This window comes from Vipera berus (genome assembly GCF_964194415.1).
Source record: "Vipera berus genome assembly, chromosome: Z".
In the NCBI taxonomy this organism is placed as follows: Eukaryota; Metazoa; Chordata; class Lepidosauria; order Squamata; family Viperidae; genus Vipera; species Vipera berus.
The window spans coordinates 87,224,850-87,244,102 of NC_138205.1; the positions used below are offsets into that span (position 1 = coordinate 87,224,850).

General features: G+C 40.0%; 1 protein-coding gene across 1 annotated transcript in view; it reads left to right on the forward strand.

Moving 5' to 3' along the window:
- Positions 1-19,253, forward strand: part of ZNF385D (zinc finger protein 385D) — a gene marked incomplete at both ends in the record, with an annotated part of 377,714 nt that overhangs the window by 235,732 nt on the left and 122,729 nt on the right. The window contains 1 exon segment of the mRNA XM_081344842.1: positions 8,588-8,730. Within this exon segment, the coding sequence (XP_081200968.1) occupies positions 8,588-8,730 (143 nt within the window).

The window sequence follows — 19,253 nt, forward strand, 5'->3', positions numbered from 1 at the left end:
CCATTCTGTGTATCAACCGAAAATGAATAGGGAAAATGGCTACAGCCATGCAGATTTTTTGAGTTGACAGTAAACACAACCAGGTGCCCCCTTGGGAAAGGCTGGACTGGATGCTTGCCCTTCACTGCCCAGGGCTCCGGGCAGCCTGCATCACTGGGGGTCCTCTGCATGGCCTAAGAGGGACAGCAAGGCTTCTCTGATGGAGAAAGGTATGGTGCTTGTTCTGGTCTCACCTTCCTTGGCTGGAGACAATGGATCCTCCAGCCCCATCTGGGCCACCATAGATGCCTCCCTGACATGAGCAATGTTGAGATGGCCACACTCACCTCAGCCATGCTCCCCCACCTTCCCAAGGTCAACCACAACCCTGATGCAGCCCTCAATGAAATCGAGTTTGACACCCCTGGTTTAGAGCATTGTAGAAATCTAGATGGGACATCAAATGGAAATGAGTATCAGGCAGAAGAACTTGATTGGCTGACTTCATCTATGAAAAACAGCATTCTACTTTGTAACTAACTGGTTCTTATTATGTTTACATTCAATTATTGTACTTGAGTACTGGATTTATCAATTATTTGGTCTATATGGCCAACATTCTCATCACTCATTACAGTGTCTTAAGGTCAATTTAGCTGATATTTAACCAGCTGATGAATGACTGTCTGGTTCTCTAAGATAAACGTTGACTCCATGTGTTATTCTTTTATTGTCTTTCCTTCCATTTTCTAAAGGTCGGATTCAATTTCCACTTCTACAAATGTTGTAACTCACAATATTCCAAGGAAGTCAGTGTACAGTGTGAAATAAATATGAGCTATAAATTAATCTGCTTGATTTATTAGAAAGATGTTTCCTTATCACTAAAATTTGTCAGGCATTTTACAAAGTAACTGAAAAGTAGTAAGAAAGAGCTGCCAACTGATTTCCTACCAAAAGTCAGAGAACTGATGATTTAGTATACTATATCAAGTTAACAGCTGAAATGAAGCCTCAGTTGAGATATTTTCTCACAGCATTTTAATATAGGTAGATTTGCTTAAAAAACGGCCTATTTAGCAACTATTTGATTTCATGATAATTCTGAAAGAATAACTTTGTAATCCATCCTGGTGCTTATGACTAGTAACATCCTTGTGATCACATGATCACCATTGAACTGGTGGATGTTTATAACCATCACATTGTCAACATGATCACCATTTGTATGTTTTACAGCTAGTTTCCAACAAGCAGAGTTAATGGAGTTAATGGAGAAACCAAGAGTAAAATCATAACTTATAATCACATATTGCCTGACTTAACCACAGCAAAAGTGAGGTCATAAGTGCATTGCAATCCTGCGATGCTTCATTTAACTGCCGTGTCACTTAATGATGGAGTTGCTGCTCCTAATTTGGGTTGTTAATAAAAGATTATCTGTATTGTGCAAATGATTTGATTTGGATTCAAGGTATCTGTTATGTATTGGGCTTAATTGTAACACCACGTAATAAGCTGAAGCTAGCTAACGGCTCCCAGCAACTCAGACACCCCGTCTCCAGTGCTGCTATTGGCTGCCCCTAGGTGGCAATGGGTTGCTTTAAACCTATTGGCTGCCACCTAGGGGCCAGGCTATAAATTGCTACAGGCTGCAGCTCAGTTCCTCAGTTCAGATTCTTCAAGCAAATAAACATGACCATTGCTAAGCTCACTTGCCTCATCTTCATTCCTGCACAACAAGCTCACTACACAATACTGGCGACAAGGATGGGATCCTGCTTCTCCGAAGGAGCTGAAAATCACTAGAGGAGAGGCAGCGCATGCCTGGTGAGAAAGGCATTTCCCCCCCCTACGGTCAGCTAGCCAGACACGCTAGCGACCACGCGTTCAGTGCATCAGTCCCTGGGCATCAGAGAAACAGGATCAGAAGATGCAGGAACCAGCCAAGAAGACCTGAAGAATGCCCAAGGTCGAACGGCTGCAAGAGTTCGACATCAAGCGACCAGAAGGATGGCCATCGTACCTGTCCCAGGTCAAAAACTATCTCTGGGCAAACCAGGTTGCAGAGGATGGACTGAAGACTGCCACGCTGCTCTCTGTGTGCGGCCCAGCAACATTCGATCTGGCTTAAAACCTGTTCGCACCAACGCCACTGGAATCGGTCTCCTACGCTGATCTAAAGAAGAAGCTTGGAGAACACTTCCAACCGAAGATGTCAGTGATTGCATGGCCTACGCCTTCGAACAACGAATGTAGCAGCCCAGTGAGACCATGTTGGAGTATATCGCGGCCTTGAGGCAGGCCACATGCCTGTGTAAATTTTCAAACATCGAAGAGCGACTTCGAGACCAGCTCATCTGCGGCCTATGAAATCGAGAGCTGCAGCAAAAACTTTTTGCTAGAGCAAACCTGTCATTCACTGAAGCCCAGGACAAAGTCATGGCAGACAAAGCTGACGGGGGTGCTGTCCGAACAATCCGGGCTACCAAAACAATGCATAGTGAAGAAGCCGTCCACCTCGAGGACGCCAAACACACAGAGGAATCAGAAGATGAAGATGCTGAAGTCGACAAGCTGCACAGACAGCCTGACACACAGCACTGCAGCAGCAAGCAACAAGAGACTTCTTACAAGGCAGATCTCTTACCTAGATGTCCAGGTTGTGGCGGCTGCCACCAACGCGTAGACTGCAGGTTCCGGTCAGCCACGTGTTGGGCCTGCGGCAAAACCAGCCACATTGCAGCAATATGCAGAGCTCACCAGAAGGACTGGCCATCGAAGTGCCAGTCGGAAGATCCAACCAGGAGAAGTACCGGGGCTCCAGGGCCGTTCACTGTGGGGTTTTGTGCAAGCCACAGAAGTGTCTGCCGTACCGGAGCCCAACGCCCCCTCAGACCCAAATTTAAACTTCAGGTAGAGCTACAAGGCGTCCCCTGTAAAATGGAGTTGGACACAGGCTCAGCCGTTTCTATCATTTCTCTGGACACATTTAATTTCATGTGCAGCCGCAGTAGAAAATGGGCCAAGCTAAGGCCCTCTGACATAATTTTAACAGATTTTCAAAACGCTAAAGTCACAGTCAAGGGTGAAGCTACTTTGGCCATTAAATTCAAGGGATTTTTTGGGCACCTGGATGTCGTAGTAGTAGGGGGCCAGAGAACAAGTCTAATCGGACTCGATTGGTTTGATGCATTAGGCATCCAAGTAACCGGTATCAACCGTACACAAGTCGTGAATCTAACATCAGTTTGCGAGGACTTTGCAGACATATTTGATTCAGCCCTAGGAACGTACACAGGCCTGCCTGTATCATTCAAGCTAGACCCCAATGTGATCCCCATTAGGATTAAGCCTCAAAGGGCTCCCTTTGCCCTCAAACATAAAATTGACATAGAAATAGACAAGTTGTAGAACAGGGCATTTTGCAACCAGTTGATGGTGGGGAGTGGGAAACTCCTATAGTAACACCACCTAAGGCCAACAGAGAAATTAGAATATATGCAGACTACAAATGCACAATTAACAAAGCCCTTAAGCAACACACATACCCTATCCCAGTGGTGAACCACATCTTGGCATCTTTGCAATGGGGCACCATTTTCACAAAGTTAGATTTGGCACAGGCCTATCAGCAACTGCTGGTTGATGAGGCCACAGCTGCTGCTCAGACAATCGTGACTCACAGGGGGGCTTTTAAAGTGAAGCATTTACAATTTGAGGTTAGTGTTGCACCAGGCATTTTTCAGGGAATCATGGAACGCACGCTTAAAGGCATTCAGGGTGTTTGCCTTTATTTTGATGATGTCCTTATTGCAGGGGAATCCACAGAGGTGTTAGCCAGCAGGATCAGAGCCATCCTACAGAGGCTGCATGAAGCAGGCCTCAAATTAAAAAAGAGTAAATCTAGTATTGGGGTTTCTTCAACCGAAATTTTGGGATTTCGTATTGATGCTAATGGCATTCACCCAGCTGAGTCCAAAGTGAAGGCCATTCAAATGGCACTTAGCCCTGAATCAAAAGGAGAGCTACAAGCATTCTTGGGCCTCCTCAACTTCTACCATGTGTTTCTGCCTAAAAAGACCGCATTGGCAGAGCCACTTCACAGGCTCTTAGATAATAAAGCTTCATGGAAATGGACCAGCATTCACAAGAAAAGTTTCCAAGACCTAAAGGCACTTTTGTCGGTTAAATCTACTGTCACTCATTTTAGGGAATCTAAACCAGTCTGTTTAGCATGTGATGCATCCCTTTATGGGGTGGGGGCAGTCTTGAGTCATTTAGAGAAGAATGGAACACAAGTTCCTATTACGTTTTATTCAAGGACACTGTCCTCTGCTGAGCGTAACTACGCTCAAATTGACAAAGAGGCCTTAGCCATTGTAGCAGGATAAAACACTTAGTAGAGTGTTTTCATGGGTGCATACAGGGTGGTTAGATAAAAGCCAAGGCTCTGAATTCCAGAGTTATTTTGTTAGAAGACATGAGCTATCAGCTCACAAGGGTTGTATCCTAAGGGGAAACAGGGTCATAGTTCCCACTTCACCGAGAGATAGAGTTTTACAGTCACTACATGAAGGCCATCCAGGCATTGTCCATATGAAAGCTTTAGCAAGAAGCTACCTATGGTGGCGAGGCCTAGACAAGGCCATCAAGGCACAGGTGCATGGATGTTATACATGCCAGAAATCAAGGCCTGAAATGCCACACGCTGCAGTTCACAGGTGGGAGGAAACGCACACTCCCTGGTCTAGAATTCACATAGACTTCGCTGGGCCCTTTCAGGGACAGCTCTTCCTAATAGTGGTAGACAGCCATTCTAAATGGCTTGAAGTAATCCTGGTTGCAAACATGACTACTGCTAGGACCATCCAGGTGCTGAGAAAACTGTTTGCCACACATGGTTTGCCAGATGTCTTAGTATCAGACAATGGGGCCCAATTCACTGCTGCTGAATTTCAGGCTTTCCTGAGAGCAAATCTCATCAGACATGCAATGACTACCCCATTTCACCTGTCCAGTAATGGTCAAGCTGAACGTATGGTAAGGACCACAAAGGAGTCACTAAAACGCATAGTAATTGGGGACTGGCATCACAGATTGGCAGATTTTTTACTTTGCCAGCATTCCATGCCCTGCACTGCTACTGGGAAAAGCCCAGCAGAACTACGTTGGGGGAGATGCCTGATCACTAAACTGGACAGGTTGCATCCAGATAGAGTGGCAGCAGAAGCCTCTCAACCAAAACCCCTAAGGGGGCTGGAAGTGGGTGATGGGGTGTGGGCTAGAAACTATCGGCATGGGAATCTGTGGGTTCCTGGAAAAATCACTAACTCATCTGGTCCCGTCTCTTATGAAGTGGGGCTGGAGGGAGGGCGAATTGTCAGATGCTCCATTGACCAACTAAGAAAGCGGTTTCCAGAATGGCCACTAAGCAAGGATTGTGTCATAAGTCCCTCCCAAGGTCCCCAAACTGGCAACCAAGCCAGCCCAGGCATAGACTCTGAAGACTCTCACAGCACAAGCAATGAGGAGTTGGCCATAGAGGAGGGGAGTCCGGAAGTGCAACATGGATCCCCTGATGGAGCAAGCCAACCTGACTTTCACAACTGCTATGCCAACTCTGCTGAACTGTCTGACTCTGGGGTGGGCCAACCTGGAGAGGCCAGCCAGAGAGCCCCAAATCCTTCTGGCTCAAGTGCATCAAAGGACACTGGTCTGCCCAGCCCAGTGGGTAAGCTGGTAGATCAGAAAGTGACTGAACCCCTGAGGCATTCCACAAGGGCACACAATCCTCCTGCTTATTTAGCAGATTATATAGTAAAATAAAGGAACTATAATGTTATATGTACTTGTGATAATTGTTGACTATGAGACTGTACTAAAACAATGATGGAGCTATAATGTCGTTAACTGTCTTATTGTATTGTTAATGGGAACCTATTCATACTATTGTTAAATCTTGTGATTTGTTATTTTCACGCTTATTGTTGCTGTGATGTTTGTTCATTCTAAGAGGGTTAGGGTTCAAGGTATCTGTTATGTATTGGGCTTAATTGTAACATCACGTGGTAAGCTGGAGCTAGCTATCGGCTCCCAGCACCTCAGACACCCCATCCCCAGTGCTGCTATTGGCTGCCCCTAGGCGGCAATGGGTTTCTTTAAACCTATTGGCTGCCGCCTTGGGGCCAGGCTATAAATTGCTGCAGGCTGCAGCTCAGTTCCTCAGTTCAGATCCTGCAAGAAAATAAACATGACCATTGCTGAACTCACTCGCCTCGACTTCATTCCTGCACAACAAACTCACTACACAATAGTATCTCCCCTGCCAGATTTGCTAAAGAAAGAATTTGCTATCTATATATGAAAGCCTAAAGTTTATTATCATTGCTTTTTCAAATGATTATTTGTCACAGTGAGAATGATTGTGTATCTAACTACTCTAAGATACTGTGAGCTATGCCTATGTCATTTCTTTGGTTTTCTTCTTGACTCTTACCACCAGGTTGTTATAATCTTCTGCCTGTCAGATTAAAAGAATACAGTCAAAGTTTAAGAATTTCTTGATCTTTTAAAAAAAAAATTATTTAGCGCCTATGTTGATGATCTAGAGAACCAAAGTAGAGAACCATTTTTATCCAATACTTCTAGGTTTTCAGACTATTGAATGTGTTGCAGTCAGTCATAAGGAGTTAGTAACAAATGTTGATCCATCTCAAAGAGACTTCTCCTTATCAAAATCCAAGAGAAGTATGGTTTCATTTCAATATGTCTTTCCTACTGTTATCGGGAAAGCAAAGATCAGTATTTGCCAAATGTTTTGAAAATTCTGTCTAGTACTTTAGAGAATGCTTCATTTCTAGATTGTTCACCAAAATCAGTCACTGAAATTAATTATAAAGCCCTCTTATGAATGCTCTGGATAAATACATGAATTACTTTATTAAGAGTAAAAAGAAAATCTTTAAGTGTTGCAAACAGAAATGGTTTTTCATTATATGGAGTAAATTGAAAATGTATTTCTATATTTTTCTCCATTCATATTATAATAGGCAGTCTTTGATCAATAAAATCATACTTCATGACTAATTTTCATATTACTTTTGCCTGTAGGCATGCTTTAGGATACTTGCCAGAGGCTATTTGAAACAAATTGGCAAAACCACAATTTTAAACAGTAACTTTCAGCTCACATTTTTGAAAGAAGGAAATTAAAGGCACCAATGTGGGCTTATCCATTATAGTGGTAGGGCTGCATAAGTCCTCTTTTCTCTTTTTTTTTATAAAGCAAATGTTTCTGACTTCTTTTTTCTTCTGAGAAGGATGAGTTGTTCACCTTTCTCCCAACAGCCAATCTCTAATTCAGTAATTTCACTCTGCCACTAGTACTGACAACTATGTCCTAAATAAGTGGATAAAAAAGTACTATACCACAATAAGGATTGTGGCAAATTATCCCTCCTTCAGATTAATTCCTCAGCTTTATAGACTAAAGTGAAGCAAAGATTATGAGCAAAATGTTATGCAATACTGCTTAAAAAGGCCCAATGTGACATAAATATTTAAGGAACCAGGTGTGTATTTGGACTGCTTTCTTAAAGATTGTGTAGGACTTATGCAAAAGTATTTCAAGTTTTGCTTCATAGCTTAGATTAAAGTTCTAAATTTCCTTGCAAACCTAATCATGTAATTTGTCATTCATTCATTTAATCATGTAATATAAGTGCTATTTTGGCTGTGTTGTATCTTATTTTATGCTCTAGGCCAGGGGTCCCCAACCTGGAACACTACTGGCCACTGGGCCCTGGAACAGGCTGGTCAGTGTGCACACATATGTGCATGCAGTCACCCCTATTTGCACTAGTGCCACCACCGCTAAGGAAATGGGGTGCTGTGTGGTGAAAATGGAGTGGTGCTAGCACCTGCACAGCAAAAATGGGGTGATGCTAGCGAGTGTCACATGGGCGCTAGCACCATCCCATTTGCTTTGCACGTGCTTGCAACCCCATTTATGTATTTGTGCATGTGTGCATGTAAAATTCTTCTCCCTTCCTTTCCCTCTGGTCCACCAACTGAGAAAGGTTGGAGATCTCTGCTCTAGGCATATTCATGCAATAGAACAAATCATTAGAAAGAAGGCAGTATTATCATGGATTATCCCTTAAAAGGCCAAAATAAAACAAAAGAAGAAACTAGGAAAATGTTTCTCTGATTGTTATCAATATCAATTTATATTAATGACACTTCCAAAATAATTGTATCATCAATGTGGCTGGAAGTTAATTGACAAAGATTCTTAGTTTGTACAAGTAATATTTTCAATCAATAGAACCTCAAAAGAATTATTATTCTAAAAAAAAACTTGGCTGATTTTACAGCAGACAAGGGTTTACACTGGAGATGTGCTTCACACTTTGAGCAATCTGGAAATCAACACAACAGTTGAAAAGCAAGTGGAAGAAATAATTGTTTACTGCTAGGCTTCCTAAAACAATGGGACTGATAAAGGTTTCTCATTGATTTGGTTTTAATATCTGCTGCCCAAATTAGAATGCAACTAAATTGATTTTGCATGATTTCATTTGTTCTTTTCTTATTCCTTATATAGGAGGTACATGCCAGAGCCCTGTTCTTCCAGCCCTGGTACGACCTTCAGTCCCCTCCTTGCCACCATCATTGGATCTCAAACCCTTTCTTCCATTCTCACTGGACACTGCTGCAGCCGTCAATCTCTTCCCCAACTTCAGTGCAGTAAGTACCATAGTGAAGTTTTAGCTCCATATCGTATACCTCCATTTACTTATTAGCAAATCAAAGAATATCTTCATACAAATGTGTGCGCACGTAGACACAAACATATGCATGTGCACACACAAAATCAGCTGCAATTAGTCTCAGTGATGAAGTTATCTAGTTTGGATAATAAAACGTCTACAAGAAAAGAACCAAGCTCAGAAAGCACCAAGAATCCCTCATTTCATTTCATTTCATTTATTATATTTGTATACCGCCCTTCTCCCGAAGGACTCAGGGCGGTGAACAGGGCACATAAAAAATACAGAATACAAAAATTAAAAAAGAATTAAATAAGAGCCCGAGCTAAAAACAGTAGAATAATATAAAAATCCCCAATAAAAACCCCAGCACATCCCCCATCAGGCCAGGCCGGCTTGCTCAAATAGGTAGGTCTTCAGACTGCATCGGAAGGAGCGAAGGTCAGGTGCCATCCGGAGCTCAACCGGCAGCTGATTCCATAAAGCCGGGGCGCCCACAGAGAAGGCCCTCCCCCTGGGGGCCACCAGCCGACATTCTCTGACCGGTGGCACCCTGAGGAGGCCCTCTCTGTGGGAACGCACAGGGCGGAGGGAAGTTGACGCCGGCAGTAGGTGATCAACCCTGAACTACAAATATTCTCCTTTGTTTATGTCAAATTAGTTATCGGAGTAATTATAACTAATGAAAGAACACATCAGATCCATTATTTCGAAGTAGTGAATTATAAATTAATATTTAGCTGCTTTTTCCATGGGTTCTAAATAAAAAACTCAGAATAAATATTTAAATTATTTATAGTGACATAAACTAAACTGATCAGTTTCTCAGTATAATATTGAGAAACTACTTTGAATGCCTTTTAACAAGGATACTAAAAAGGGCTGAGCTCTCTCATGAATCGCTGTATTTGTTTATTACATTCTTAAACTGCCCAGTAGTTGCATTTCTTTGGTTTAATTAAGCCTATAGAACTTAATGATGACAAAATACCACATCAGAATCACTAACCAGAATGACAACAAAATAGCAAATGTACCAGGGACAACAGGGAAAACATAAAAAGCACTGAAACACTTGCTGAAATGTTGGGAGATATTTTTTGTTGTTGTTTAAAAAAAACCCTCCACATTAAATGGATATCAGACGATTCTCCCCGATGAAGGCATTCCATAGATAGAAGAATATAGAAAAAAACCACATGTTAAACTCCTCAATGAAAGCAGAAATCTTGATTTAGGATACAGCCATATCTTCTGAACGTGGGGAAGATATAATGGACTAGATCAGGGCTGTCAAACTCAATTTCATTGAGGGCCGCATCAGCATTGCAGTTGCCCTCAGGGGGCCGGGTGGGTATGGCCTGGGTGGGCGTGGCCTACTGGGTGGGCGTGGCTAGAGTGCATATGGCCTACTGGGTGGGCGTGGCTAGAATGCCTAAGGCCTACTGGGTGGGCGTGGCCAGCTCTACATCGTTCGCATCAAGGGTGCCTATGGGGGCCTGGGCAGGAGTGGGACAGATCTGAGGGTCTCTGGCAGAAGGAGGGTCTCTGGGTCAGGGCCAAGGCAGTGGGGGCCGTTCCCTCAATGTTTCCAGGATGGCTTCGCAGGCCACATGAAACCACTTCGCGGGCCGGATCTGGCCCCCGGGCCTTGTGTTTGACATGTCTGGACTAGATCTTGTTCCTCATACATAAAGAAATTGCATGATCCTCCTTTCCCCTTCCAAAGCACATAAGGCATTAACATTCTTTTCAAAGGAAAATTGTGTAAACCATATTGTAAGGGTACTTACATTTGGAAATGAAACTTGACTTGTAGGAATTTTTCTTATGTAGGTATATACTGTACTTCTAACAAATGGAATTTCCATTTATTTATCTTGTTACAAGTAGTCCTAGTTTAATGACCACAATTGAGACCAGTAACCTGGAGGGTGAGTGGAGCAGTTTCTAAGTGACATGATTTTACTTTGCTTTGCTTTACACACATGCTATGCTTTAAATCCAAGAATTGGTTGCAAGGTTAATTTTTTCTTATCACTGTTGTAACTGTAAATGGTTGGTGAATGAGGACTACCTATATATATCAAGAAACTCAGCACTTGGAAACATTATTCTGCCAAATTGTACTCATTTTGTACTACAGTGCTGGTATCTATTGAAACTCTGAAGGGCTGTTTGACCACAGATACTGGTGTTGTTCTGAGGAGCTGGCAAAGTTTTTATGATTTTCTGACTGCAATACAGTTGGTAGAAAAGAATCTATATTGTAGCATAGTTATTATAAAAGACACACAGACACGTAGCAGCATAATATCTTAAGGATCCAGAATGTCTTAAGCACCTGGAAACTTAAGCTGCAATAGTATTCCTATTTATTTAGGATGAAATGTTACTGAAGTCATTGAATTTGCAACATTGAGCTGCAATTTCACACACAGCTAGGAGTAAGTCTGCTGAAATCAGCTGGGCCTTGTTTATGAATATTCATCAATAGTATTATCTTTTTAACTGGTTGTTCCATATCTTACCAGATGGATCATGTTAAGGAAAGAGGCACAGAAATAAAACAAAGCTGTGTAATTGCAAAACACATATGCTCCATATAACTGTTTTCGTTTTGTGAAAAAATAACTTGGACAGCTCTTACATTCATTTCATGAATACCCATTGTCTGCTTTCTTCTACTTGAGTTTAATTAAGAAGCACAATTAACTATGTAAATATTTGTATAGTTAACAAATGCAATTTTGACATTATTTTGACTTTTAAGAGTTTATAAATACTCTCCTTCTGGTTTTTTTCCTACTGTCTGGGTAACAAATTAATTTATATTGAGAAGAAAAACCCCCAGAATCGTTACATTTGTTGAATTTAAATTTGCAAGGCTAGGTTTAAGCTTTATACTTTTTGAGGTACAGATAGTCCTCAAGTTACGACTACAATTGAACCCAACATTTCTATTGCTAAGCAAAAAAGTTGTTAAATAAGTCATGTCCATTTTACAACCTCTTTTTCCATGGTTGTAAAGTATTTTTAAGCAAACCACTGAAGATGTTAAGTGAATCATTCAGTTGTTAAGCAAATCTGGCTCCCTCCGCCCCCTTGACTTTGCTTGTGATGAGCTCCCTAAGAAGGTTGCAGGTGAAAATTCTGGGACCTTGAACTGCTGCAACCATTGTAATATATTACAGTTGCCGAACACCCAAGTTTTGATCACATGATTGTAGGGATACTGCAGTGGTCATAAATGTGAAAACTGATCAGAAATCACTTTTTTCCAGTGCTTTTGTAACTTTGAACATTGATTAAACAAATAGTTATAAGTTCAGAACTACCTGTATGATTATCATAACTATATGTAGTATTCTCCCTTTAAAAAATATATCCAAGCTTTGAGTCATAGACTGTTCATATTATGCATGTTAAAATGAAAAGAAAAAGAGCAGACAGTAGGTACAATAACAATATAAAATTGGCATCCTGTGAGTCACTAATTTAAAAATGGCATTAAAAATAGAACTGAATTTTTGGTGATGCTAATTCCATGCTATCTAGTTCATGCTCATTCTAACGCATGTTTAATGTTAATAGCAACAACAAAATAGCAACAATAAAAGGGAAATATGTATTGCAGTAGTTTATAGAGTTGGAAAACAAAATGTAGAAAACTAAGACATCAAGATATTTTATTTTATTTATTTATTTTAATTCCATTTATATCCCGCCCTTCTCCGAAGACTCAGGGCGGCTTACAAGCTTAGCAGTAGCCTTCATTCTATGTATATGCCTGCTTATTAGGGCTTTCATACACACCCCAAGCGGCATTATTACAAAGTCAGCTTAATTGCCCCCAACAATCTGGGTCCTCATTTTACCTACCTCGGAAGGATGGAAGGCTGAGTCAACCTTGAGCCTGGTGGGATGCGAACCTGCACTAATTGCAGGCAGCTGGTGTTCCTTAAGGAGGCATTAGCCCACTGCTCCACCAAGGCTCCACCAAGATATCATTTTGGATATCTCTAGTTTTTTCATTTTTCCATAATTTATTGCATATATTTTTCTTATATCATGGAGACTTTAAAAAATAATTACCATTCTTCCTCCTCTGCATCAGCTGGACATATGAAAGATAGAAATTTCATATTAAATTATTACTACATGCTACAAAAGAGAAGACATCTCAGGAAAATACACAGCTTCTGAATAGCAGCATTAAATCTCACATGCTATGGCAAATAGCACGTAGACACAGGAAAGTAAGATGCCATAAATACCAATGGCATTTTTACATTGTAGCCTAGTTTTTCTTTTCATGATAATCATGTTGAAACTTGGGTTTATACCCAATAAATTTATACTGTGCTGTGTCATTATTAGATCCCTGGAAATCTCATTTCAATGTCAGTTTCATGTTTCCATTAACATATAATTTGATTTTAAGCAGTAAAGTTTTCCTACAATCCTTGCTGAGAAAAAATGACTAATATTACTCAGTAACCTGTGTTCCGAATGCTTTGTTTATTCTGTTAAAATATTTATATAATCTACCTCATGTAATTTTGATTTCAGGACAGTATACACTAAAAAAACAATAAAGCAAACTAAATTCAAAAAATCTGTTTAAATGTATCATACTGTTATGAATTTTGCTTTTTGAAATTTGATCTCTGATGGACTAAAGGTACAGACTTCTTACAATGGTAGCAATAATGAGATTTTGCTTGGTAATGTGACCTTTGTTTTCTAATGTAGTTTTCTGACATGCTATACTATACTGAGTTCCTTTTACTACCCATTTCTATTCCTGAGTTAGCTAAAGTGTTCAGTAAACACATATTTTGCCTAAGAAAGGCTAGAGCATTTCTACATGTTCCTCCCTGTTTGACAAACCTTTAGGGACATGTCATATCAACTGGAACATTATCAGCCTAAGGAAAGATAGGCTGTAGGTTAGATTTGACTTAACAGGACAGTTTGATAAGGACATACTTTTTAATGTTTCTCAAAAGAGTTCATGTCCTTTTAAAAAGATTTTATGAAGAATTGTGCGACTTACAAGTAAATTTATATACAGGAATTAATTCTCATACATGTATAAATCAAATACATAATTTATAGAAATATCTAATTTTGCAATTTTGCCATTTCAACAAGAAGCATAAGTTATAATTAACTGAAAAATTTGTTCTGGTCATTTGAACAGTTAAAAATAAAATCAAAGAAATAATATGTAAAAGATTATTATGTAACTTATACAATTACCAAAACATCTTCTAAAAGTAGTTTATATTATCATGTATTTTCTTCTGGTGAGGTAGGAGGAGTTCTAAAAGCTAAATGCCATTATCTAAGGAGTACAAAAACAGAGCCCACCATGCTTGCCTCAGGCTCAGCTGGCTGCATTTTTTTTAAACTAACTACTGATTTTATCCACTATATTTTCTAACTGTGCGACCATTTTAAATTATGTTCGCAAAAGGCAGGTAGTACTGGGTATTTTGAAAGAACAATTTAAAGTAGCCAAGAAATCAGCATCCTTGGCTGCTTGTAAATGGCAGTCTAGCCAACATTTACTTCTTTTAAAGTCATCGCAGGAAATGTATCACCAGATTCCCCAATCCATTCACCATTATGTGTCAAAGCTGTCCTATGGAGTACAAGCCAAGCATCCTCCCAACATTCACTCCACTCAGTATTTTATGGATCTGTGTTATTCCTTGACTCTTCTCTCTATTAGTCCTCTCATTTACCCACTTCCCACACTCTTCAAGTAGTTCCCTTATGGGGCAAACAGTAACGCAAGATACCGGTACCTTATATCCTGAATTCCTATTGACATAGAGAGAAATTGTGCTACCTCTGAGACTTGGTATGTCATGAAGGATAAATCAGCTTAGGGTGTTATAGATGACTATATCTCTAGGTTGAGTGCCAACTTCCACCAATATTATATGATGAAGATTATCTTCTCTGGCAGAGAAGGGAATTGTAAAGAGGGGAGTGACATCATGCCCTTATATTAAGAGTCAACTTTAAAAGCCAGGCACATTACTTCTAGGCCCTAGCCCAGGCTTGGTCCTGGAAACCCTGATATGAACCAAGAGCTTTTTTCATCTATTCCTTGATGCCATCATCTGAAGATAAAACATCAGAAGACAAATACAAGTGTTCATGAACTTTAAGACTCAGTGAGACAATAGATTATTCTGAACTAATCTGCTAAGGAAACCAGAGGTGATGAGGGCCAATTGTGCTCAGTTGGAGCTTGAAACTTATAATATTTAGGTAACAACCTGGGTATGACAAAGCAATTGGAACATCCTTGACTGTAAGGTCTGTTTTGATTTCCAGCTTATCAAGCTCCTTCTCAGAGAAATTCCTGAATTTTTTATGTTTCTTTATCACTTTACTGGTTTTTGCTGAGCTTGCTTTTAGTGCTGTGACAGCAGGTGATCCCATTGTGGGATCTACTTGGTTATTTGTTATTTAATTTTAATATTTACCAGCTTTAGTCAGAAGTGGTTTAGCTATAAAATACTTTTGAACATATACTGAGCCCAGGAATTTGTGATTAATATTAAACCCCATGCCACAAAATTTGAAAATCTATTTCTTGCTTTCTCTAAAACTTTTTCTTTCAGTTATTAAATATGAGGTGAAAAACTGTTCATATTATTAGACAATAGTCAGAAACACTGCTCTTTTGTTGCAAATCATCCAGAGATCTGCTGATAAAACTCAATGGATATTCTGCCACCCAGGAATTAGAGAATAGATGTTGTGTTATTTTAATAGAGTCTGAAAACAGAGAGTAAGCTGTTTGGACTAGCTCAGTGCTTCCTAAACCTAGGTAAATTACCGGTACCCCAAACTGGGTAAGGGTCCCCCCCCCTTTGGTTAATGACATATGAAGCAACTACTCCATAACAACAGGACATTTAAATTTATTTAATGTGTTTTACGTATCCTGGGTAAAAAGAATCCTCTGATAAGTAATTTTGGGTAATGAAGTAAAAACTTCAGAAAGTACTGCACAAAGCTACTGAGGAGATTGTGCTTGCCCTCAGGGTTCTCAAATCAATATCAAATGAAAATCATGGGGTGAGCAATAATCATAATAAAATGGCTGTAGGGATAATGTAAGCCATGAGATACCTTGCATAGCAGCAATTGAAGTAACTTTTAATGATTTTTTTCTCATCTGATTGCATTAAGTAGAGTTTTATGAAGCATTATAAAAAAACAGCATGCTAATTAGCAATCTGGTTAGCAGAACATTTGTAGGTGCTATGTACTTAATTGTAGAGTGCACGTATCCCCTGAAGTCATATTTGAAAGAAATGTTAACAACTCAGTCATTTAAGCTGTAAATAGCTCTGTGAACACCCTAAAGCCGTTTTAAGTCCATGGGTTCAATAATAGTGTAACTAATTTTTTGAGAGAAGGCTTTTTTAAAAAATTGTTCAACTGAACTGATCTCTTTTTATAAAAGTAAATCATTAGACTTTTTTTCAAAAAGTCATATCATTGAAGCATATGTGTGTGCATATATATTAATGAGATGGGAAAGAGAACATATGTTTCATGTTTGCTAACTTTCCACTTTATTTATTTCCAAAGTCAGATATTCAATGTGCAAATATTTTCATATAGATAGCAGTTAGAATTCACATATTAAACTGATATATATATATATATATATATATATATATATATATATATATATATATATATATATATATATATATATATATATATATATATGGATCTTTGGTTATTCGGGTTTTTCCCCGCGTAGAACTAAAGGTGTAGGCGCAACGTTTCGACGGAATCCCATCCGTCATCATCAGGCTGGTGGCTTTAGCTTCCTTCTTCTGGGAGAAGCATGTGGCTGTTTGTTCCTCTTTTTTAAACTGCCAGAGGGGGTGTGTTCTGTGGAGGTGTGCTCTGATTGGGTGGGGGACCAAGTGTGTTCTGATTGGGTGGGAGTGTGTTTTGAATGGTGGGTGTGTTCTGATTGGGTGGGGGTGTGTTCTGAGTGGATGGGCTGGTCTCAGCTGCCAGCTCCAGACCTGAGCTGGTGAGTTGTGCTGCTTTTGTTCGGCTTCGTGTTTGTGGTGGTGCCATGTTTTTATAGTGGGTGTCAGTTTGCTTATTGTGTGGTTTGGAGGGGTTTAAAGTGGCTGATGTTGCAGCTGTAGTTAGGTTTCTGTTTTGTGGTTGTGCCTCGTTATCATTGTGGGTTCGGATTTGCTTTTTGAATGGTTGTGTGGTGGTGATGTCATGTGATATTATGAGTTTGGGTCTGGTATCATTCTTGGTGGTTGGGCCTCGTCTGTCAATCAAGGCGGGTTTCCAAATGGCTGGTAGGCGAGAGGTATCATCTCGTTTATTCATGCTGTGGGGGCGTTTTTCTATCTCAATGGCTTCTCTGATTATTCTGTTGTTAAAATGTTCAATTTTGGCGATAGTTTTGGTTTCTTTAAAATCAATTTCATGTCCCGTGGCTTCAAAGTGTTGGACCAGGGATGAAGTTTGTTCTCCCTTTCTGAGTGAGTTTTTGTGCTCTTCAATGCGTGCACTTATTCTTCTGTTGGTCTGTCCGATGTATGTGGTGTGGCAGGTGGTGCATGGGATTTCGTATACTCCTTGGTTTTCTAACCCAATTATGTCCTTGGGGTTTCTTAGGATGGTGGATATTTTTCTGTCTGTGTAGAATGCTGTTTTGATGTTGTGTTTTTGGAGGACCTTGCTGATTCTGTCTGTGGTCCCTTTTAAGTATGGGAGGAGGGCTTTGCCATTTTCTTGTTCTCTGTCTTGGGTTTTTGTGGGTGTCTCTCTTCGGATTAAGTTGGTAATCGTGTTTCTTTGGAATCCATTGGCTGTTAGTACATTAGTGAGAGTGTGTAGTTCGGTTTTTAGGTGTTGTTCGTCAGCTAGGTGTTTTGTTCTGGAGATGAGTGTCTTGGCTACGGAGTTGATCTGTGCTGGGTGGTGGTGTGAGAGTGCGTTCAGATAGCGGTTTGTGTGTGTGTTTTTTATGGTAGATAGTGTGTCCTAGGGAGCCGTTGGATTTTTTGTAGACTAAGATATCAAGGAAGGGAAGTTGATTGTTAGCTTCTGTTTCCATGGTGAATTGTATTTTGGGGTATAGGCTATTGAGGTGTATGAGGAAGTCATCCAGTTTTTCTTTGCCGTGTGGCCAGATTACGAAGGTGTCATCTATGTATCTGAGCCAGAGTTTGGGTTTGTGGTTGGATTTTTCTAGAGTGAGGGTTTCAAAGTGTTCCATGTAGAGGTTTGCGATGACAGGTGAAAGGGGTGATCCCATGGGTGCTCCTTCCATTTGTTTGTATCTTTGTCCATTGTAGATGAAGTATGTGTTAGATAGGCAGTGGTTGGTCAGATCTAGGATGTGTTTTGGGGGGTTGTATTTATTTAGGATAGCTGTCAAGGCTTCTTTGATTGGCACTTGGGTGAATAGGGATACGACATCGAAGCTCACAAGTAGGTCACAGGGCTGTAAGTTTAGTTTACTTATGATCTCTATGAATTGGAATGAGTTTTGTACGTGTGAGGTGATGGAATTTGCGTAAGGCTGTAGTTGTTTGGCCAGAAATATATATATATATATTCAGTTAATGTTTCCCAATGCAAAACTTTCACTTATCCCATAAAGTCTTGTGTAAATAGGTCATGAATAGATCCATCACATTCTATTATTTATTTATTTTATTTTATTAGATTTATATACCGCCCTTTCCCGAAGGACTCAGGACTCATTAGCAAGATGTTTATCATTGCACTGATTCCTCTATCAACAATACTGAATAACTCAGTATTGGTCATGGCTATCAGGTCATAGCTATCCCACATCAAAAACATCTGCTAGGCTATCCCACATCCTTTACATGGATGATCTGAAGCTGTACGGAAAAACATAATCTGAAATAGAATCGTTCAACAGTGTCCATATATACAGCCAAAATATTGCAATGAATTTTGGATTGGATAAATATGCCACCCTCACCCTCAAATGAGGAAATAGTGAAAACTGAAGGAATCAAGATGCCATATGAAATAATATCAAAACTTTGGATGAAGTCAATCACTACAAATGTTGGGCATCCTTCAAAAATGTTGTTTTCCTCTACCCAGATTTCAATTCTGTTCAAAAGGTACCTAGCATATATTTTTGCTACAATGTCAATCAGGCTGATGGGCCTGTAATTACTAGGATCCTTTTTATTCCCTTTTTTATATATGGGGATAACTGTTGCCATCTTCCACCCATCTGGTATATGGCAGGTGTTATTTATGTGTGTAAAAAGACCTGCTAATACAGGGCCCCACCAATTAGGAAACTTCTTGAATAATTCTGCTGGTAAAAAAATCCTCACCTGGGGCTTTATTGCTCTTTAAGCTTTTAATGATGGACTGTATCTCCTTTTCTGAGACTGGAGTGTTGTTGATGTTGTTAACTTAAAATAAAAAAAA